The sequence below is a fragment of the Mustelus asterias genome, chromosome 25 (assembly GCF_964213995.1).
Source record: "Mustelus asterias chromosome 25, sMusAst1.hap1.1, whole genome shotgun sequence".
Lineage (NCBI taxonomy): Eukaryota > Metazoa > Chordata > Chondrichthyes > Carcharhiniformes > Triakidae > Mustelus > Mustelus asterias.
Genome location: NC_135825.1, coordinates 41599765 through 41624374, shown reverse-complemented (window position 1 = coordinate 41624374; position 24610 = coordinate 41599765). Strand labels below are relative to the sequence as shown.

The 24610-nt window shown below is 43.8% G+C and overlaps 1 protein-coding gene across 2 annotated transcripts in view; it reads left to right on the top strand.

Moving 5' to 3' along the window:
• Positions 1 to 24610, top strand: part of LOC144511903 (lysine-specific demethylase 5B-like) — a 371069-nt gene that overhangs the window by 167648 nt on the left and 178811 nt on the right. For both annotated transcript variants that reach the window (XM_078242346.1, XM_078242347.1), the window contains exon 14: positions 699 to 880. In XM_078242346.1, coding sequence (XP_078098472.1) covers positions 699 to 880 — 182 coding nt within the window. The remainder of the gene's footprint in view (positions 1 to 698; positions 881 to 24610) is intronic.

The following is a 24610-nucleotide window of genomic DNA, read 5'->3' as shown; positions in this document are numbered from 1 at the left end:
TCTAACCAGCACGTCTTTCAGATTGTGGGAGGAAACCGGAGCACCTGGAGGAAACCCACGCAGACAAGGGGGTTTCAACACAACACAAACTCTACACAGACAGTGACCCAAGCCGGGAATTGAACCCGGGTTCCTGGCGCTGTGAAGCAGCAGTGCTAAACACTGTTACTCCATGCCGCCCGTCCATATCCATCTGAGTGGAGCAAATCGAAACGCATTATCTGTTGTGAGTAATGTTTTTACAAAACAAACCTGAAGCTAATTGTCTTATAATGCCTGACAGATGTTTTTGAAATGCATGAGGACCTTCTGATCTCAAAAATTGTCAGGTAGTTATGTACTTGCAAGCACCACAGGTAATTAACATAGCTGCAGGAACCACTGATTCATTTTCTGCTGTACTGTTTGCTTGGATAGACAAAAGCATGTGATGAATTAGTCTGTAGTTAGAATTGTGAATGGGACATTCTGGTTGAATGTTTCATTGCTTTGATTGTCTGGAAAAACATATTTTCATACAATTCCTCTTAAGGATATTTTACGGTAGGTTTTTTTTTGCATAAAATCTGAGCTATTGACATGGCTGTTTTCTGCTAACCTGTTAGCAGACCTGAACACTGCAGAAATAACTGAAAGTTAGATTAAACATGAATATAAATTTTCATTGAAAATAAATTAATCTGTTTTCCTCATTATAGGGAGTAATTGATTCTGTGAGGGAGAAATTCGAGTTATTGCCTGATGATGAGCGACAGTGTACAAAGTGCAAGACTACTTGTTTCTTGTCTGCAATCTCATGCATTTGTAAGTCCAACCAGCTGGTTTGTCTATACCATGCTAAGGAACTGTGCTCATGTCCACCACACAGATGTCATCTCAGGTAAATAATGCAAGGACTTCCCTGTCTAGAATGAACGTTGCTGTTTGATCATCCAGTAAAGAGAAAGCCTTGACTTTATGGGCAAGTTATATTAGGAGATGTGCCTTGGACAGTGAAGCTCCATATATGTTATTTTAAAAAAATTCATTTGTGGGATATGGGCATCGCTGGCTGGCCAGCGGTTTATTGCCCATCCCTGGTTGCCTTTGAACTGAGTGGCTTGCTAGGCCATTTCGGAGAGCAGCTCAGAGTCAATCACATTGCTGTGGCTCTGGAGTCACATGTAGGCCAGACCAGGTAAGGATGGCAGATTTCCTTCCCTAAAGGATATTAGTGAACCAGATGAGTTTTTGGGACAATCGACACTGATTTCATGGTCATTAGTAGATTCTCAATTCCAGATATTTTTTATTGAATTCAAATTCCACCATCTGCCGTGGAGGGATTCGAACCCGGGTGCCCAGAACATTCGCTGAATTTCTGGATTAATATTCTAGTGATAATACCACTAGGCCATCACCTTCCATCTGAGACAAGCCAGTTACATACGCCTCATTGAGGCCGTAGATATCGGAGTGAGACGAAGCTAAAAAGAAGTTTCCAGAGGTTACTGCCTTATTTCTGTGTCTAAAAGGTGTTCGACTTCTGGATTTCTTCTGCCTTTTTTTTCAACTCTAGACATTTTCGGGTTCCATGTTTCAGACATCTAATTGATGTAGCATGTCCCAGTGGGTTTTCAATTGTCCTCAAAATTTGTAGCATTTCCATGTTATGAAACAAAGAATCCTCAAGTGTATTTTTGGCAGTGGTGCTATCCCATGTCTTCACAGGATCCTTCTCGACTTTGTAAAACTTAAGGCTTTTATGCCAAATAACTTATTAAACTGTGATAGAACACAGTATCCTAATTATGTATATTTGAAGGTAGTCAAGTTTGTAACAGAAAATGGCAAATGGTGAACAATTGCTACACTAAATTAATAGCATGTCTTCCTGTTGGAAAGAGTGAGCAAGTATTGCAGAAGTGATTTCACTGGCTGAGACATATATGCTGGTTGGAAGATGGTCACCTCCCCAAGGATTACCTGTATGGTGAGGTAGCCGGAGTCAGTAGTAAAGCTATGCTTCAAGGATGCTTGCAAGCATGACGAGAAGGGTTTAAACATCAACTTTAGCATCTGGGAGACACTAACTGACACCAGTGGGCTGGTATGCATCATCATGATATCAATGGCTACAGAAACTTGACAGCAGGTGCCACCACCAAAAACAAGAGCTCACAATGAATCCAGATAACCACTTCAGATATGCAGCACTTGTGGCAGAGTCTGCTTCTCAAATATTGGTCTCTTCACTACCTGATTGATTTGCTGCATGCCAATCATCTTAGGGAGGATGCTGATAACTACAAATAATTCCCTTGCATAGCAGTTATTGCCTTTCCTCACCAACTCTAAAACTACCTGACCTGACTAAATTTATTTCAAGGTTCCAGATGGATTCTGATTTTGGCAACTTTTTAAAAAATTCATTCATGTGAATATCGCTCAATAGACCAGCATTTATTGCCCAACCGTAATTGCCCTTGAGAAGGTGATGGTGGTAAGTTGCTACCTTGAACTGCGACAGTCCATGTGATGTAGATGCACCCACATAGCTGTTAAGGAGGGAGTTCCAGGATTTTGACCCAGCAATAGTGAAGAAACAATATATTTTTAAGTCAGGATAGTGTGTGGCTTGGATGGGAACCTCCAGGTGGTGGTAAATGATCTTCGTTACCAGGACTGCATGTATTAAACTCACGACTGTAAAGTACAAAAGTGACTGTGAATCAAAAATATTACTTTTTGCTTGAAGCCAATAAAGTACTTGATCTGGAAAAGGAGGTAAAAAGGTATGATTTAATAGTCATTAAGGAGATTTGGTTACAAGGGTGACCAAGACTGAAAAGATTATCAAGGATAAATGTGCGTCCATTACAAGTGGAGACAGGAAAATTTATAATGGAGAATAGGGAAATTGTGGAGAAACTAAACAATTACATTGCCTCTGCCTTCACAGAGGAAAATTTAAAAAAATCTCCCAGAAATACTAGGGAACCAAGAAATGTGTGAAAATGAGAAACTGAAAGAATTAGTTTTAATAAAGGAGTGGAACTTGAAAAAATAATTGGATTGAATAGAGTATAGAACAGTACAGCACAGCAACAGACCCTTCTACCCACGATGTTGTACCAAACATGATGCCAAATTAAACTAATCCCTTCTGGTCCATATCCCTCTGTTCCTGGCATATCCATGTGCTTATCTAAAAGCCCCTTAAATGCTCCTATTGTATCTGTCTGTGCCATCACCCCTGGCAGCGCGCTCCAGACAATACCACTCTTTATATTAAAAACTTGCATCGATTTGTTTTGATTTATTGTTGTCACATGTATTAGTATACAGTGAAAAATGTTGCTTCTTGCACGCTATACAGACAAAGTATACATAGAGAAGGAAAGAGAGAGAGCAGAATATAGTGTTACAGTCATAGCTAGGGTGCAGAGTAAGATCAATTTAATACAAGGTAGGTCCATTCAAAAGTCGAATGGCAGCTGGGAAGAAGCTGTTCTTGAGTCGGTTGGAACGTGTCCTCGGACTTTTGTATCTTTTTCCGACGGAAGAAGGTGGAAGAGAGAATATCCGGAGTGCGTGGAATCCTTGATTATGCTGACTGCTTTTCTGAGGCAGCGGGAAATGTAGTCCGAGTCAATGGATGGGAGGCTGGTTTGCCTGATGGACTGGGCTTCGTTCATGACTTTTGTAGATTTTTTAAGCCTTGGACAGAGCAGGAGCTATACCAACCTGTGATACAATCAGAAAGAATGCTTTCTATGGTGCATCTATAAAAGTTGGCGGGAGTCGTAGCAGACATGCCAAATTTCCTTAGCCTCCTGAGAAAGTAGAGGCGTTGGTGGGCTTTCTTAATTATAGCATCGGTATGGAAGGACCAGGACAGGTTGCTGGTGATCTGGCCACCTAGAAACGTGAAGTTCTTGACCATTTCCACTTCATCTCCGTTGATGAAGACGGGGCATGTCCTCCACTACACTTCCTGAACTCGTTGACTGTCTTCTTTGTTTTGTTGACATTGAGGGAGAGTTTGTCATTGCACCAGTTCACCAGACTCTATCTCTTTCCTGTATTCCATCTCGTCGTCGTTTGAGATCCGACCCACTACGGTGGTGTCATCAGCAAACTTGAAAATCTCTTATGAACTTCCTCCTCTCACCTTAAGTGCATGTCCCCATATGTGTTAGACATTTCAACTCTGGGAAAAGGATTCTGACTGTCAACCCTATCCTATCTATGCCTCTCATAATTTTATAGACTTGTATCAAGTCTCCCTTCACCCTCCTCTGCTCCAGAGAAAACATGATGTGGAGATGCCGGCGTTGGACTGGGGTAAACACAGTAAGAGTTTTAACAACACCAGGTTAAAGTCCAACAGGTTTATTTGGTAGCAAATGCCATTAGCTTTCGGAGTGCTGCTCCTTCGTCGGATGGAGTGGAAATCTGCTCTCAAACAGGGCACAGACACACAAAATCAAGTTACAGAATACTCATTAGAATGCGAATCTCTACAACCAACCAGGTCTTGAAGATACAGACAATGAGTGGAGGGAGCATTAAGCACAAGTTAAAGAGATGTGTATTGTCTCCAGACAGAACAGCCAGTGAGATTCTGCAAGCCCAGGGGGCAAGCTGTGGGGGTTACTGATAGTGTGACACAAAGCCAACACCCTGGTTTAGGCCGTCCTTGTGTGCGGAACTTGGCTATCAGTTTCTGCTCAGCGACTCTGCGCCGTCGTGTGTCGTGAAGGCTGCCTTGGAGCACCATACCCGAAGATCAGTGGCTGAATGCCCGTGACCGCTTAAGTGCTCCCCCACAGGAAGAGAACAGTCTTGATTGTCGAGCGGTGTTCATTCATCCGTTGTCGTAGTGTCTGCATGGTTTCCCCAATGTACCATGCCTCGGGACATCCTTTCCTGCAGCGTATCAGGTAGACAGCGTATCAGGTAGACAACGTTGGCCGAATTGCAAGATTAGGTACCGTGTACCTGGTAGATGGTGTTCTCACGTGAGATGATGGCATCCGTGTCGATGATCCGGCACGTCTTGCAGAGGTTGCTGTGGCAGGGTTGTGTGGTGTCGTGGTCACTGTTCTCCTGAAGGCTGGGAAGTTTGCTGCGGACAATGGTCTGCAGACAATGGACTTTCAGAATCTCACTGGCTGTCCTGTCTGGAGACAATACACATCTCTTTAACCTGTGCTTAATGCTCCCTCCACTCACATTGTTTGTATCTTTAAGATCTGGTTGGCTGTAGAGATTTGCATTCTAATCAGTATTCTGTAACTTGATTTTGTGTCTCTGTGCCCTGTTTGAGAGCACATTTCCACTCCATCTGATGAAGGTGCAGCGCTCCGAAAGTAAATGGCATTTGCTACCAGAGAAAACAGCCATGGTTTGTCCAGTCTCTCCTTAAAGCTTATACCCTCTAATCCAGGCAGCATCTTAGTAAACCTCTTATGCACCCTCTCCAGAGCCTCCACATCCTTCCTGTAATGTGGCGACCAGAATTGAACACAATGCTCTGTGTGGCCGAACCAAAGTTTTATAAAAATGCAACATGACATCCTGACTCTTGTACTCAATGCCCTGACCAATAAAGGCAAATATGTGAGGTTACGAGAATAGGGCCTGGGTGGGATTGCCGTCGGTGCAGACCCGATGGGCAGATTGGCCTCCTTCTGCGCTGCAAGGATTTCAATGCTTAACTCTATACTTATCCTTAACGTTTGATCTCCCAAAGTGCAGCAACTCATACTTACCCAGATTAAACTCCACTGCTATATCTCTGCCCACACACCTGCAACTTAACCATAGAATCCCTACAGTACAGAAGGAGGCTGTTCAGCCTATCGAATCTGCACCGACCACAATCCCACCCAGTCCCTATTCTCGTAACCCTACATATTTACCCTGCTATTCCCCCTGACACGAGGATCAATTTAGCATGGCCAACCAACCTAATCCGCACATCTTTGGACTGTGGGACTAAACCAGAGCACCCGGAGGAAACCCACCCAGACATGGGGACAATGTGCAAACTCCACACAGACCGAGGCTGGATTTGAACCCAAGTCCTTGGCACTGATAGCAGCAGTACTATCCACTGTGCCACTGTTTCGTCTATATCGATATCCCACTGTATCCTTTGACAACCTTCCTGGATTATCCCTTTTTCCTTTCTTGAACAGAGGAACAACATTAGCTACTCGCCAGTCCTCCGAGACCTTTCCAGTAGCTAGCTAGGATACAAAGGTCTTTGTCAGGGCCCCAGCAAGCTCCTCTATTGCCCCTCTGAATAACCTGGCATTGATCGCATCGAGCCCTGGAGACTTATCCAGCTTAATGCTCTTCGAGAGACCCAACATCACTTCTTTTTTGATCTCAAAATGCCCCAGCATATTAGCATGCTTCACCTAATCTCACTATCCTCCATGTCCTCCTTCTTGGTGAATATCGACACAAAGTACTCATTTAGGATCTCACCCACATCCTCTGCCTCCAAGCACATGTTTCCTCCTTTATCCTTGAGTGGTCCTACCCTCTCCCTTGTTATCATCTTGTTTTTAATACGTGTAGAAAATGTCTTGAGATTCACTTTAACCCTATGTGCCAACGTGATTTCATGGCCCCTCCTTGCTCTCCTAATTCCCTGCTTGAGTTCTTTCCTGCTTTCTTTATATTCAGACAGGTTAAAGAGATGTGTACTGTCTCCAGACAGGACAGCCAGTGAGACTCTGCAGGTCCAGGCAAGCTGTGGGGATTACAGATAGTGTGGCATGAACCCAATATCCCGGTTGAGGCATGGCTGTTTTCTCTGGAGCATTCTTTATATTCTCCATGGGCCCTGTCTGATTTCAGCTTCCTAAATTTAACATTTGCTTGGTTTTCCCTTTTAACTAAATTCATAACCTCCCTTGTTATCCAAGGATCCCTTACCCTACCTTGCTTTCCCTTCCTCCTTACTGGAATATGCCGGTCCTGAACTCTGATCAGTGGGTCTTTAATCAACTCCCACCTGTCAAATGTGGATTTGCCCGATATCAGCTGCTCCCAATTAACTCTCCCGAGCTCCTGCCTAATTCTGTCGTAATTTGCCCTTCCCCAATTTAGTACCTTTCCACAAGGTCCTGCCTTGTCGTTATTCATAGCTATCTTAACACTTAAGGAGTTTCTCTCTTTCCAAAAAGGGACCAGTATTTTAATCTTAAATAAAGGCAATTATTTTTCTTATTCATTCGCGGGACATGGGCATTGTTGGCTGGCCAGCATTCATTGCCCATCCTGGTTGCTGAGGGCAGTTGAGAGTTAACCACATCGCTGTGGCTCTGGAGTCACATGTAGGCCAGACCAGGTAAGGATGGCAGATTTCCTTCTCTGAAGGACATTAAGTGAACCAGATGGGTTTTTTTTTGACAATCGACAATGGTTTCACGGTCATCGGTAGATATTTTTTTTTGAATTCAAATTCCACCATCTGATGTGGCGGGATTCAAACCTGGGTCCCCAGAACATTAGCTGTATTTCTGGATCAGTAGTCTAGCGATAATACCACTGAGCCATCACCTTCTCATGTGATGGCAGGAACACAACTGGATAACGTGAACTGGAAAACTAGGTTAAGGGATAGGTCAGTAGAGATGCAGTTTCAGACATTTAAGGAGATGTGTATCAGAAAATATACATTCCAGTGAGAAAGAAAGATCCTAAGAGAAGGACATTTTTAACTAAGGAAGTTAAAGATAGTAGCAAACTGGAAGAAAAAGCATATATTTCTGTAAAGATGAGTCAGAAGATTGGACAGTATATGAAGAACAGGAAAAATGACAAAGATTTATAAGGTGGGAGATAGAGTACAAGAGAAAAATAACTAGAAATATAAAACCGATAACAAGAGCTTTTGCAGGTATTTAAAAAAGAAAAGAACAAATAAAGTGAGCGTGGTCCTCTCGCGGCACGGTAGCACAGTGGTTAGCACTGCTGCTTCACAGCTCCAGGGTCCTGGGTTCGATTCCCGGCTCGGGTCACTGTCTGTGTGGAGTTTGCACATTCTCCTCGTGTCTGCGTGGGTTTCCTCCGGGTGCTCCGGTTTCCTCCCACAGTCCAAAGATGTGCGGGTTAGGTTGATTGGCCAGGTTAAAAATTGCCCCTTAGAGTCCTGGGATGTGTAGGTTAGAGGGTTAGCGAGTAAATATGTGGGGGTAGGGCCTGGGTGGGATTGTGGTCGGTGCAGACTCGATGGGCCGAATGGCCTCCTTCTGCACTGTAGGGTTTCTATGATTCTATGATTTCTATGATTCAAGTGAGAACGGGAAATGAATAATGAAAAATAAAGAAATGGCAGATGAATTGAACAGATGTTTTGCATCTGTCTTCAAATATAAATAACATTTGAGAAATAATTGTGAATCAGAGGTAAAAGGGAAGAGCTTAAAACAATTACAATCACCAGGGAAAAGTACTGAAAAAACGTTTCGAATAGAAGCTGACAAATTCCCAGGTCACTATGACCTTTGTCCCAGGGCTTTAAAAGAAGTGGCTGCTGATGCATTGATAGATGAAGTAGATGCATTGGTTTTAATTTTCCAAAATTACGTAGATTTTGAAAAGGTCTCTTTAAATTGGAAATTAGAAAATTCATCCTTTTCAGGATAGGAGGGAGACAGAAAGCAGGAAACTGTGGGCTATATAACATCTGTCATGGGGAAAGTTCTGGAATTGATTTTTAAGGAGGTGATATTAGGGCACTTTAAAAAATCTCAATGCAAACATGCAGAGTCAACATGGTTTTATGAAAAGGAAATCATGCCTGACTAATTTATTGGAGATCTTTGAGGAAGTGAAGTAACAAGCAACATGAATAAGAGGAGCCTGTGAATGTGTTGTACTTAGACAGTAGGCATAAATGGGTCATTTTTGGGTTGGGATCAAATGTATAGTTGCTAACTTCGCTGATTACACAAAAATAGATAGGAAATTAAGTTGTGAAAAGGACATAATCTTAGAAAGCTTTGTAGGTAGGTTAAGTGGGTGGGCAAAAATTTGTTAGATGGAGTATAATGTTGGAAAATGTGAACTTATCAACTTGGGCAGGAAGAATACAAAAATAGCATATTATTTAAACAGAGAGGGATTGAGGAACAATGAGGTACAGAGAGATCTCGGTGTCCTGGTCTCTGAATCACAAAATGATGATATGTAGGTACAGCAAGTGTTTAGGAAGGCAAATGGGACGTAGAAGTAGGAATTTTTTGCCATAGTTTTATAGGATGAGACCATATTTAGAGTACTGTGTACGTTTTTTCATCATTTAAGAAAGGATATAAATGCAGTAGAAGCAGAACTCAACTGATTTCCTGGGTAGGGGGTATGTGCTGGAAGTTATCGTATGAGGGCAGGTTGGACCTGGACCCATTGCAGTTCAGAAGAATGAGAATTGATCTTACTGAAACATAGAAGATCCTGAGGGGATTTGATGGCGGCAGTGTGGTTAGCACTGCTGCCTCACAGCGCCAGGGACCCGGGTTCGATTCCCGGCTTGGGTCATTGTCTGTCCAGAGTCTGCTTGTTCTCCCCGTGTCTGCATGGGTTTCCTCCGGGTGCTCCGGTTGCCTCCCACAGTCCAAAAGGTGTGCTGGTTAGGTGCATTGGCCATGCTAAATTCTCCTTCAATGTACCCGAACAGGTGCCGTAGTGTGGCGACTAGAGGATTTTCACATTAACTTCATTGCAGTGTTAATGTGAGCCTACTTGAGTTGAGAAGAAGCTTTTTTCTGAGGAACGTGAGTCTTTCAAATTCTCTTTTGCAGAGAACAGTGAAGGCAGAGTCATTGAATATTTATAAGACAGCTAGATGGATTCTTGAACAACAAGGTAGTCTTAAAGGTTATCAAGGGTTGGCAGAAGTATGGGGCTGAGACCAAAATCAGATCAGCCACAATCTTGTTAAATGGTGGAGCAGGCTCGATGGGCCGAATGGCCTCCTCCTAATTCATCTGTTTGTATGAGCTCAAGCAGCTCTTTTCCAAAAGACATAGTTCTGCTTGTCCCACATGTTGTTGGATTGTAAACAACTGGTTTTGGCTACTCATCCATGATGCAAAGAAAGCTAAATCTTTGCACCCTCAATTAGAATCTAGCTAGTACCTTGTTGAAACTATTAATTTCAATTGTCTCAACCTGTGCTGTGCTGACACATTATGACTTCATTTACTATTATTTTTAAAAATTTTACAGCTTCTAGTTTAGACGGAGAAAGAGAGCAGAAAAAGGATACCAATGAATCACGTAGCTGCTTTCTTGTGTTATGCTTTGATACTTCAAACACAGTCCCTCCATTCCCAGCATCCTCTCTGATCCCATTCCTTGCCTTGGCCCTACTCTGCTGCCACTCTTTTTATATACTTTGGGCTCACTCAGTTCCCACTCCTCCTGATCTCGGGTCTGCTTTGCTCTTCTGGACAGGAAGAATGCTGGATACCATCTTCATAAATGTGTCCAACATAAACTTTTCAACATTGACACCTAAGGTTCATCAGCAGCCTGCAAAATAGGCAGATCATGACTGCAAACTGTGTGCAGTTTTGATCTGAGTTAGGGGAGGCAGGAGCATAGTGGTAACGTCACTGAACTAATAATCCAGAGGCCCAAGCAAATTCTCTGGGAACACAGGTTCAGATTCCACCAAAGCAACTAGTGGAATTTAAATTCAATTGATTAATAAATCTGGAATTAAAAGCTAGTTCCAGGAATGGTGACAATTAAACTACCTCAATTGTTGAAAAATCTCATCTGGTTCACCAATATCTCCAGGGAAGCAAATCTGCCATCTGCCCTATGTGTGATTGCACTGTGGTTGACTCTTAAATGCCCTCTGAAATGGCCTAGCAAGCCACTCAGTTGTACCAACCTGCTGCGGAACGGTCAAAAACCGTACAGACCATCTGACATCGACATAGGCACAACAGCACAACCAACTATGTTGTTCCTGCAAAGGTACTCATTACTGAAACATGCCTAAGGGAGGGACAGGACTGGCAGCTCAATGTTCCAGGGTACAGATCCTATAGGAAAGATAGAACAGGAGGTAAGAGAGGAGGCGGAGTTACACTTTTGATTAGGGAAAGCATCACGGCAGTGTTGAGAGGGTTCGGCCACTGAGTTTATAAGGGTAGAACTGAGAAATAAGAAAGGGGAAATCACTGATTGGGTTGTACTATAGCCCCCAAATAGTCAGCAGGAAATTGGGGAGCAAATTACAGGTAGCTCCAAGAAAAATAGGGTGGTAATAGGGGATTTTAACTTTCCAACATTGACTGGGACAGCCATAGTATTAGAGGGTTGGATGGAGAGAATTTTGTCGAGTACATTCAAAGAAACAAAGAACAATATGGCACAGGAACAGGCCCATCGGTCCTCCAAGCCTGCACCGATCATGTGTTCATAACTAGACCATCCGTTTGTATCCCTCTATTCCCAGTCTGTTCATGTGGCTATCTAGATAAGTCTTAAATGATCCTAGCATGTCTGCCTCAACCACCTTGCTTGGTAGTGCATTCCAGGCCCCCACCACCCTCTGTGTAAAATACGTCCCCCGCATATGCGTATTGAACCTTGAACTTACCTTGAACTTGTGACCCCTTGTGTTTGTCATTTCTGACCTGGGAAAAAGCTTCCCACTGTTCACCCTATCTATGCCCTTCATAATTTTGTAAACTTCTATTAGGTCACTCCTCAACCTCCGTCTTTCCAGGGAGAACAACCCTAGTTTACTCAATCTCACCTCATAGCTAATACCCTCCATACCAGGCAACATCCTGGTAAACCTTTTCTGCACTCTCTCCAAAGCCTCCACGTTCTTCTGGTAGTGTGGCGACCAGAACTGGACGCAGTATTCCAAATGTGGCCAAACCATCGTTCTATACAGCCGCAACATCATATGCCAACTTTTATATTCTATGCCCCATCCAATAAAGGCAAGCATGCCATATGCCTTCTTCACCACCCTCTCCACCTGTGCTGCCACCTTTAAGGATCTGTGGACTTGTACACCCAGGTCCCTCTGTGTGTCTATACTCCTGATGGTTCTGCCATTTATTGTATAGCTCCCCCTTACATTAGATCTACCAAAATGCATCACTTCGCATTTATCTGGATTAAATTCCATCTGCCATTTCTCCGCCCAATGTTCCAGCCTATATATATCCTGCTGTATTCTCTGACAATGTTCGTCACTATCCGCAACTCCAGCAATCTTTGTGTCGTCCACAAACTTACTGATCAGACCAGCTACATCTTCTTCCAAATCATTTATATATATCACAAACAGCAGAGGTCCCAGTACAGAGCCCTGCGGAACACCACTAGTCACAGACCTCCAATCAGAAAAAGACCCTTCCACTGCTACCCTCTGTCTTCTATGGCCAAGCCAGTTCTGTACCCATCTAGCTAGTTCACCTTTGATCCCGTGAGATTTAACCTTTTGCACCAGCCTGCCATGAGGGACCTTGTCAAATGCTTTACTAAAATCCATGTAGACGACATCCACGGCCCTTCCTTTGGTCGATCATTTTTGTCACCTCCTCAAAAAAGTCAACCAAATTTGTGAGGCATGACCTCCCTCGTACAAAACCATGTTGTCTATTGCTAATGAGACATTCAGGAGGAATTTCTCATTCAGTATGTGGATGGCCCGACTAGAGAGGGGGCAAAACTGGACCTCCTCTTGGGAAATACGGAAGGGCAGGTGACAGAAGTGTTAGTGATGGATCACTTTGGGACCAGTGACCATAATTCCATTAGTTTTAAGATAGCTATGGAGAATGATAGGTCTGGCCCAAAAGTTAAAATTCTAATTTGGGACAAGGCCAATTTTGATGGTATCAGGCAGAAACTTTCAAAAGTTAATTGGGGGAGTCTGTGGGAGGCAAATGGAAGTCTGGTCAGTGGGAGGTTTTCAAAAGTGTGTTAACCAGGGTTCAGGGTAAGCACATTCCTCTCCGAGTGAAGGGCAAGGCTGGTAGAATTAGGGAACCCTGAATGACTCGGGTTATTGAGACCCTGGTCAAGAAGAAGAAGGAGGCATGTGACATAGGCAGCTGGGATCAAGTGAATCCGTTGAAGAGTGTAGGTGGTGTAGGAGTAGAGTTTAGAGAGAAATCAGGAGGGCAAAAAGGGGACACAAGATTGTTTTGGCAGATAAGGCAAAGGAGAATCCAAAGAGCTTCTACAAATACATAAAGGCCAAAAGAGTAACTAGGGAGAGAGTAGGGCCTCTTTAGGATCAACAAGGTCATCTATGTGTGGATCCACAAGAGATGAGTGAGATTCTAAATGAATATTTCTCATCAGTATTCACTTGAGAAAAGCATGGATGTTCGTGAACTTGGGGAAATAAATAATGATGTCTTGAGGAGTGTACACATAACAGAGAAGGAGGTGCTGGAAGTCTTAAAGCGCATCAAGGTAGATAAATCCCTGGGACCTGATGAAGTGTATCCCAGGGCACTGTGGGAGGCTAGGGAGGAAATTTTGGGTCCCCGAGCAGAGATATTTGTATCATCAATAGTCACAGGTGAGGTGCCTGAAGATTGGAGGGAGGCAAATGTTGTGCCTTTGTTTAAAAAGGGCTGCAGAGAAAAGCCTGGGAACTACAGGCCGGTGAGCCTCCCATTCATGGTGGGTAAGTTGTTGGAAGGTATTTTGAAAGACAGGTTCTATAGGCATTTAGAGAAGCAAGGACTGATGAGGGACAGTCAGCATGGCTTTGTGAGTGGAAAATCATATCTCACAAATTTGATTGAGTTTTTTGAAGGGGTAACCAAGAAGGTAGATGAGGGCAGTGCAGTTGATGTTGTCTACATGGACTTTAGCAAGGCCTTTATAGGACCCTGATTAGACCCCACTTGGAGTACTGCGCGCAGTTCTGGTCACCTCATTACAGGAAAGATGTTGAAGCCATTGAAAGGGTGCAGAGGAGATTTACAAGGATGTTGCCTGGATTGGGGGGCATGCCTTATGAGGATAGGTTGAGGGAGCTTGGTCTCTTCTCCCTGGAGAGACGAAGGATGAGAGGTGACCTGATAGAGGTTTACAAGATGTTGAGAGGTCTGGATAGGGTAGACTCTCAGAGGCTATTTCCAAGGGCTGAAATGGTTGCTACGAGAGGACACAGGTTTAAGGTGCTGGGGGGTAGGTACAGAGGAGATGTCAGGGGTAAGTTTTTCACTCAGAGGGTGGTGGGTGAGTGGAATCGGCTGACGTCGGTGGTGGTGGAGGCAAACTCGTTGGGGTCTTTTAAGAGACTTCTGGATGAGTACATGGGATTTAATGGGATTGAGGGCTATAGATAGGCCTAGAGGTGGGGATGTGATCGGCGCAACTTGTGGGCCGAAGGGCCTGTTTGTGCTGTGGCTTTCTATGTTCTATGTTCTATGTACCACATGGTAGGTTGTTGCATAAGGTTAAATCTCATGGGATCCAGGGTGAGGTCGCTAAATGGATACAAAATTGGCATGATGACAGAAGACGGGGTGGTTGTAGAGGGTTGTTTTTAAAACTGGAGACCTGTGACCAACGGTGTGCCTCAGATTGGTGCTGGGTCCACTGTTGTTTGTCATTTATATTAATGATTTGGATGAAAATTTAGTAGGCATGGTTAGTAAGTTTGCGGATGACACCAAGATTGGTGGCAGTGAAGAAGGTTATCTCAGATTGCAACAGGGTCTTGATCAATTGGGCCAGTGGGCTGACGAATGGCAGATGAAATTTAATTTAGATAAATGCGAGGTGATGCATTTTGGTAGATTGAACCAGGGCAGGACTTACCCAGTTAATGGTAGAGCATTGAGGAGAGTTATAGAGCAGAGATCGAGGGGTACAGGTTCATAGCTCCTTGAAAGTGGCGTCACAGGTGGACAGAGTGGTGAAGGCATTCGGCATGCTTGGTTTCATTGGTCCGAACGCTGAATACAGGAGTTGGGATGTCTTGTTGAAGTTGTACATGACATTGGTAAGGCCACACTTGGAATACTGTGTACAGTTTTGGTCACCTTATTATAGAAAGGATATTATTAAACTAGAAAGAGTGCAGATAAGATTTACTAGGATGCTACCGAGACTTGATGGTTTGAGTTATAAGGAGAGGCTGGATAGACTGGGACTTTTTTCTCTGGAGTGGAGGAGGCTGAGGGGTGATCTTATAGAGGCCTATAAAATAATGAGGGGCATAGAACAGCTAGATAGTCAGTATCTTTTCCCAAAGGTAGGGGAATCTAAAACTAGAGGGCATAGGTTTAAGGTGAAAGGGAAGAGATACAAAAGGATCAAAGTGGCATTTTTTTTTACACAGGGTGGTGAGTGTCTTGAACAAGCTGCCAGAGGTAGAAGTAGAAGCAGGTACAATTTTGTCTTTTAAAAAGCATTTAGACAGTTACATGTGTAAGATGGGTATAGAGGGACATGCGCCAAATGCGGGCAATTGGGTCTAGCTTAGGGGTTTAAAAAGAAAAAGGGCGGAATGGACAAGTTGAGCCGAAGGGCATGTTTCCATGCTGTAAACCTCTATGATTCTATGGCTAAGTGACCAAGCTGGCTGAGACTTAAGGACATAGCTGCCAGACTGAGTCTGCAGCAGGTGGTGTTGGAAACAATGAGGAAAAACCTTGTCCTCACCAATCTACCTGCCTTTGCATTTGGCCTTGACAGTCTTGGTAGGAGACAAAATCCCACCTTTCTATTGCGTATTCCTTCCATTGTGTTTTGTGGCACAACCACTTTACTAAATGGGATGGATTTACCACAGGTCTAGTAACCAGGAGCAGCACCATGCATACTCACACATGAGTTGACAACCCTTGTGAAACTGCAATACTTGCATGCAAAACAGGGAAAGCAGTATGCAATAGACAAAGCTAAGTGATCCCACAACAAATTGATCAGATCAAAGCTCTGAATTGCTGCAATGATGGAGGTGCTTAGTACATCAGTGCAAGAGACAAGTCTGAAGCATTTGCAGCCATCTTCAGCCAGAAATGCTGATTTGTGATATATGTTTACCTCCTTCTGATGTCCCCATCATCTTGGTTGCCAGTCTTCAGCCAATTTTATCCATTCCACGTGAAGAAACAGCTGAAGGCACTGGACGTTGCAAAAGCAATGGGCCCTGACAACATTCCAGCAGTAGTATAGGAACATTGGAGCAGGAGTAGGCCATTCAGTCCCTTGCGCATTCTTCACCATTCGTCTAGATCGTGGCTCATTTTCTACCTCAATGCCATTTTCTCACACTATCCCCATGTCCCTTGATATATTTGGTAAAGGGACTTCTGCCTCCTAAGACTTATTACACTCTGCTAGAAGACCCAGGTATGTCCTGTCCACAAAAAGGACAAATCTATCCCTACCAATTACCATCCCATTAATCTACTCTCACATCAGAAAAGTGAAGGAAAAGGTGTCGTCAATAGTGCTATCAAATAACACTTGCTCAGCAATAACATGCTCAGTGACTCTGTTTGGGGTCTGCCAGAGCAAGTCAGCTCCTGTCCTTGTTACATTCTTTGTCCAAACATGGAGAAAAGAGCTGAACCCAAGATAGTGACTCCCCTTGACACCAAGGCAGTATTTGACTAAGTGTGGCCTGAAGGATAAATTTGGAAGGTGTGACAATCAGTGAGGATGATACTGATGTACTGCAGAGTCATAGATCGAACAGTAGAATGAACAGACAAGTGCAGATGGAATTTAATACAGGGAAAAGTGAAGTGATTCATTTTGTTACAGCACAGGAACAGACCCTTTGGCACACCAAGTCTGTGCCACCATATATCCCTCTTACCTCTACGTGGTCCATACGCTCTATTCCCTGCCTATTCATGTATTTATCCAGACAACTCTTGAATGTTGTTATAGAATCTGCTTCCACCACCTCCTCCGGCAGCATGTTCCAGTTATTCACCACCCTCAGTGTGAAAGACTTGCCCCTTACATCTCTTTTAAACTTCTCCCTTTCACTTTCAACCTACGCCCCCAAGAAGTTGAGCCTTCAACCCTGGGAAAAAGACTCTGACGATCCACTTTATCCAAGCCTGTTATAATCTTGTAAACTTCTATCAGGTCCCCCTTCATCCTCCAGTGCTCCAATTAAGTCAATCCAAGTTTGTTCAATCCTCGTGTTTCCCAACCAGAAACCATGGATGAACAGGGATATCCACTGCTTGCTGAAGTCTAGGTCTGAGGCGTTCAAGTCAGGCCACCCTGACTGATACAAGAAAGCCAGATACAATCTAAGGAGATCCAAAAGAAGTACTGGACCAAGCTAGAGTCCCAGGCTAGCCACACAGACATTGGCAAGATCTGCAAGACATAGCAGGCTCCAAGATGAAGGCATGTAAAATCACCATCTCCAATGCGCCCCTCCCTGATGAGCTCAACGCATTCTATGTCCATTTTGAGCAAGAGGTCAGCGAGAGCATGCCCTCCACCCTGGAAGCCTTGGATGAACCTGTATCTGAGGTCACATTGCAGATGTCAGAGCAGCTTTCTTGAAGGTCAACCCACAGAAAGCGACTGACCCGGATGGGATACCCGGACGAGCATTCAGATATTGCGCGGATTAGCCAGCAGAGGTATTCACAGACATCTTCCAATCTCCCTTTACAACAATCTGAGGTCCCTATCTGCTTCAAGAAAGTGACCACCATCCCAGTACCAAAGAAAAGCCAAGCAGCGTACCTTGATGACTATCGTCCGGTGGCTCTGACATCCATCATTATGAAGTGCTTTGAAAGGCTAGTCATGGCATGAATCAATTCTAGCCTTCTGGACTGCATGGATCCACTACAGTTCACCTACCGCTGCAACAGGTCCACAGCAGATGCCATCTCCCTGGCACTCAATCCTGGAACACTGAGATTACAAAGACACCTATATCAGACTCCTACTTATTGACTACAATTCAGCCTTCAACAGCATTATTCCTATGAAACCTATCTCCAAACTGCGTGGTCTGGGCCTCGGCTCCTTCCTCTGCGATTGGATCCTGAACATCCTAACCCTTAGACCACAATCAGTAAGGATAGGCAACAACTCCACCACTATCATCCTCAACACCTGTGCCCCGCAGGCTGTGTTCTCAGCCGCCTACTATACTGCTTACACACCTATGACTGTGTGGTCAAATTCCCCTCCAACTTGATTTTCAAGTTTGCTGACCACACCACCGTAGTGGGTCAGATCTCAAACAATCACGAGACAGTACAGGAATGAGATAGAGAATCTGGTGAACTGGTGCGGTGACAATAATCTCTCCCTCAATGTCAACAAAATGAAGGAGATTGTCATCGACTTCCGGAAGCATAGAGGAGAACATGCCCCTGTCTACATCAAGAGGGACAAAGTAGAAAGGGTCGAGAGCTTCAGGTTTTTAGATGCCCAGATCACCAACAACTTGTACTGGTCCACCGATGCCAACATTATAGTTAAGAAAGCCCACCAATGCCTCTACTTTCTCAGACGACTAAGGAAATTTGGCGTGTCAGCTATGACTCTCACCAACCTTTACAGATGCACCATAGAAAGCATTCTTTCTGGTTGTATCACAGCTTTGTATGGCTCCGGCTCTACCCAAGACCGCAAGGAACTACAAAAGGTCGTGAATGTAGCCCAATCCATCACGCAAACCATCCTCCCATCCATTGACTCTGTCTACACTTCCTGCTGCCTGAAAGCAGCCAGCATAATTAAGGACCCCACGCATACCGGACATTCTCCCTTCCACCTTCTTCTGTCAGGAAAAAGACTTGAGAACAGCCTCTTCCCTGCTGCCATCAGACTTTTGAATGGACCTACCTTGCGTTAAGTTGATCTTTCTCAACACCCTATCTATAACTAACACTACATTCTGCACTCTCTCGTTTCCTTCTCTATGAACGATATGCTTTATCTGTCTCGTGCGCAAGAAACAATACTTTTCACTGTATGCTAATAATGTGACAATAAATCAAATCAAACCTTTCTTCATAGTCCATATCCTCCAAACTGGCAACATCCTGGTAAATCCTTTCTGCACTCTTTCCAATGCATCAAATCCTTCTGGTAGTGTGGCAACCAGAATTGTACAGTACTCCAAATGTGGCCTAACCAAAGTCTTATACAGTTGCAACATGATATTCCAATTCCTTTACTCAATGTCTCGACTGATGAAGGCCAGCATGCCATATGCCTTCTTGACTACCTTGTGCATCTGAGTTTGCCACCTTCAGGGAACTGTTGATCTGCACGCCTAGATCCCTTTGTATACTAATAATTCTAAAGGCTCAACTATTTACTGTATACTTTCCTTCTGCAAGAGACCTTCCAAATCGCATCACCTCACATTTTTCTGAGATCTGCCGTCTTTCGGCCCAGATCTCCAGCTGATTTATATCCTGCTGTATCCTCTGACAATCCTCCTCACTATCCGCTACTAGAACCATAGAACATTACAGCACAGAAAAGGCCTTTGAGCCCTTCTTGGCTGTGCCGAACCATTTTTCTGCCTAGTCCCACTGACCTGCACTTGGACCATATCCCTCCACACCCCTCTCCTCCATGTCCCTGTCCAAATTTTTCTTAAATGTTAAAAGTGAGCCCGCATTCACCACTTCATCCGGCAGCTCATTCCACACTCCCACCACTCTCTGCGTGAAGAAGCCCCCCCTAATATTCCCTTTAAACTTTTCACCCTTAACCCATGTCCTCTAGTTTTTTTCTCCCCTAGCCTCAGTGGAAAAAGCCTGCTTGCATTCACTCTATCTATACCCATCATAATTTTATACGCCTCTATCAAATCTCCCCTCATTCTTCTACGCTCCAGGGAATAAAGTCCTAACCTATTCAACCTTTCTCTGTAACTCAGTTTCTCAAGTCCCGGCAACATCCTTGTAAACCTTCTCTGCACTCTTTCAACCATATTAATATCCTTCCTGTAATTAGGTGACCAAAACTGCACACACTACTCTAAATTCGGCCTCACCAATGTCTTATACAACCTCACCATAACATTCCAACTCTTATACTCGATACTCCAATTTATAAAGGCCAATGTACCAAAAGTACTCTTTATGACCCTATCTACCTGTGACGCCACTTTTAGGTTATTATGTATCTGTATTCTCAGATCCCTCTGTTCTACTGCGCTCTTCAGTGTCCTACCATTTACCTTGTATGTTCTACCTTGGTTTGTCCTTCCAAAGTGCAATACCTCACACTTGTCTGCATTAAACTCCATCTGCCATTTTTCTAGCTGGTCCAAATCCCTCTGCAAGCTTTGAAAACCTTCCTCACTGTCCATTACACCTCCAATCTTTGTATCATCAGCAAATTTGCTGATCCAATTTTCCACATTATCATCCAGATCATTGATATAGATGACAAACAACAATGGACCCAGCACTGATCCCTGTGGTACACCACTAGTCACAGGCTTCCACTCAGAGAAGCAATCCTCCACAACCACTCTCTGGCTTCTTCCATTGAGCCCATATCTAATACAATTTACTACCTCTCCATGTATACCTAGCGACTGAACCTTCCTAACTAAGCTCCCATGTAGGACCTTGTCAAAGGCCTTACTGAAGTCCATGTAGACAACATCCACTGCCTTCCCTTCATCCACTTTCCTGGTAACCTCCTCGAAAAACTCTAATAGATTGGTTGAACATGACCTACCATGCACAAAGCTATGTTGACTCTCCCTAATAAGTCCCTGTCTATCCAAATATTTGTAGATCCTATCTCTTAGTATTCCTTCCAATAATTTACCTACTACTGACGTCAAACTTACCGGCCTATAATTTCCCGCATTACTTTTTGAGCCTTTTTTAAACAACGGAACAACATGAGCTATTCTCCAATCATCCGGCACCTCACCTGTGGATGTCGACATTTTAAATATATCTGCCAGGGCCCCTGCAATTTCAACACTAGTTTCCTTCAAGGTCCGAGGGAACACCCTGTCCGGTCCTGGGGATTTATCTACTCTGATTTGCCTCAAGACAGCAAGCACCTCCTCCCCTTTAACCTGTATAGGTTCCATGACCTCCCTACTTGTTTGCCTTATTTCCATAGACTCCGTGCCAGTTTCCTTAGTAAATATGGATGCAAAAAACCCATTTAATATCTCCCCCATTTCTTTTGGTTCCATACATAGCCGACCGATCTTCAAGAGGACCAATTTTATCCCTTACTATCCTTTTGCTCTTAATATACCTGTAGAAGCTCTTAGGATTATCCTTCACCTTGTTTGTCAAAGCAACCTCATGTCTTCTTTTAGCCCTCCTAATTTCTTTCTTAAGTAGTTTCTTGCATTTTTTATACTCCTCAAGCATCTTATTTGCTCCCTGTTGCCTATACATGTCATACATCTCTCTCCTCTTCTTTATCAGAGTTCCAATATCCCTCGAGAACCAAGGCTCCTTATTCTTATTCACTTTGCCTTTAATCCTGACAGGAACATACAAACTCTGCACTCTCAAAATTTCTCCTTTGAAGGCCTCCCACTTACCAATCACATCCTTGCCAGAGAACAGCCTGTCCCAATCCACGCTTTTTAGATCCTTTCTCATTTCTTCAAATTTGGCCTTTTTCCAGTTTAGAACCTCAACCCAAGGACCAGATCTATCTTTATCCATGATGAAGTTGAAACTAATGGCGTTATAGAAATCATAGAATCATAGAAACCCTACAGCGCAGAAAGAGGCCATTCGGCCCATCGAGTCTGCACCGACCACAATCCCACCTAGGCCGTATCCCCATATCCCTACATATTTACCCACTAATCCCGCTAACCTACACATCTCAGAACACTAAGGGCAATTTTAGCATGGCCAATCAACCTAACCCGCACATCTTTGGACTGTGGGAGGAAACTGGAGCACCCGGAGGAAACCCACGCAGACACGAGGAGAATGTGCAAACTCCACACAGACAGTGACCCAAGCCGGGAATCGAATCCAGGTCCCTGGAGCTGTGAAGCAGCAGTGCTAATCACTGTGCTACCATGCCGCCCGTTATGATCACTGGAACCAAAGTGTTCCCATACACACACTTCCGTCACTTGTCCTAACTCGTTTCCCAATAGGAGATCTAATATTGCATCCTCTCTAGTTGGTACCTCTATGTATTGATTTAGAAAATTTTCCTGAACACATTTTACAAACTCTAACCCGTCTCGACCTTTAACAGTATGGGAGTACCAACCTATATGCAGAAAATTAAAATCCCCTACTATCACAACTTTGTTTCCTGCAGTTGTCTGTTATCTCTCTGCAGATTTGCTCCTCCAATTCTCGCTGACTATTGGGTGGTCTATAATTATCCTTAATGTGGTCATACCTTTAATATCATTAATGTGGTCATACGTTTCCTATTTCTCAGCTCCACCCATATAGCTCGGTAGACAAGCCCTCTAATCTGTCCTGCCTGAGCACTGCTGTAACTTTTTCCCTGACCAGCAATGCCACTCCCCCACCCTTCATCCCTCTGCCTCTATCACATCTGAAACATCAGAACCCTGGAACATTGAGCTGCCAGTCCTGCCCCTCCTGTAGCCAAGTTTCACTAATGGCTATAATGTCATAATTCCATGTATCAATCCTCAGCCTCAGCTCGTCTGCCTTCCCCACAATACTCCTGGCATTGAAATAGACACACCTCAGAAGATTATTACCACCCCACACAACCCTTCTATTTGTGATTTTGCATGAACTATTAACATCATTTATTTTCACCCCCACTCCACTATCTGGTCTGGCACTCTGGTTCCCACCGCCCTGCAATAAACCCTCCCCAATAACACTGGCAAACCTCCCTGCAAGTATATTGGTCCCCTTGTAGTTCAGGTGTAACGCGTTTTTGTAAGATCTGCAAATTTACTAATCAGACCACTTGCGTTTTCCTCCAAATCATATACATATAATATGTATATATATATATAAAAACACGAGAGTCTACAAAACATGACAGGACAGATGGTCTGAGTTGTGTTTGATTTAACGCATGGAGTAAGACAGGTAAGGCGGATGAACTTAAAAGTTTGGATGACAACATGGAACTGTGATGTTGTGGCAATTATGGAGACTTGGATGAAAGAAGGGCAGGACTGGCAGCTTAGCATTCCAGTATTTCGATGCTTTAGGCAAGATAGAGAGGAACAGATTTGTTCCAGCGATAAGGGTTTTTGCAGCAAGAGAAGCTGGAGTTGTTCCCCTTGAAGGTTGATTGGAGATTTGGCAGACATGTACAAGATGATAACAGGTTTAGCTGAGGAAGACATTAGAAAGCTTTACCCATGAGCTGATGGTTTACACGGGACACAGATTTTAGGCTTTCGGCGAGAGATACAGCGGGTTGCGAGCAGGAACTATTTTACCCGGAGAGTGGTAGAATGGGAGGGCGATCAATGATTTCATATGGAAATGGATGGCACTCCTAGGAAATAAACTTGTCGGGTTACTGGTATAGAACCAGCAAATGGCATTGATCTACAGAAAACCAGCATGGACTTGATGGGCAGAATAGATAGCTCCTACTGTGCCCTAATGACACTGGTTCTCTATGACACCCTTCATCTTTGATTTCTTTTTGCTCTTCCTTCACTGCCTTGGGATCTTCCAGTTTTTGAGCATCTGAAATAAAAAGGGACAAGGTTTGGATTGTTGTGAAAGGAGTGAAAAAAGGTGCATGCTTAATGCTATCTGAACCTTCTCAGTCAAAAGTTTGACAGGTGAAGGAGAAGTACAATTAGACAGAATTAGGTATGGAGGTGTCTTTATTTTCAATCACCTCAGCTGTAGTAGTGACTGACATCAGCAATGGCACTTGAAGACTACCACAGTCTTCTCCATGGGACATAGAAAATGCAAGTACACCCTTCTCCCAACAGTTAGTTTCTACTATCTCCAGTTGTGAACTACCTTCCAGAAGGGAAAGAGATTGCAAGACACCCTGGAAAGCCTCTCTCCCTTCTGGAAGGTAGTTCACAGATTGCAAGACTTCCTGGAAAGCCTGTTTGGCTGTCATGATTGAATAGCTGCCTTGTGTGTGAACTTAGGGATCTAGTTGAGAGACTTGGGACTGTGCTAAACGTATGAGGCATGCATCCTCAACCTCCTGAGTGAATTTGTGCAATCTGCCTTCTCAATCCATCCTAAAATTACCTTTTACTATTTTGAACCTGTGAATGCTGACCAAATCTTGCTGCATGTGGTGAAGGACTGCTTCAGTATCGTGAAGAATTGTGAATAGAACAGAATACTGCAAATATCTCCACTTTTAACCTTTCAATGGAGGTAATTATTGAAGCAATTGAAGATGATTGGGGCAAGGCAATCACCCTGTCAAACTCCTGCAGCAACCCTTTATTCTGTGGGTGATCCTAGATAGCGGAGAGTTTACTCCTGATTCACCTTAATTTCTGTTCAACTTAAGCTCCTTGGTATTGTACCAAAGAGCCTCAATATATTTGAGGACAAGATTTTCCAGCCCCAACAGCTCTTCAAATTTTCCCATCCTGTCTGAGATGATGCCTGCCCATGTCAGGGCTGGAAAAACCTGCCCCAAGTTGCAATCTGGGGAA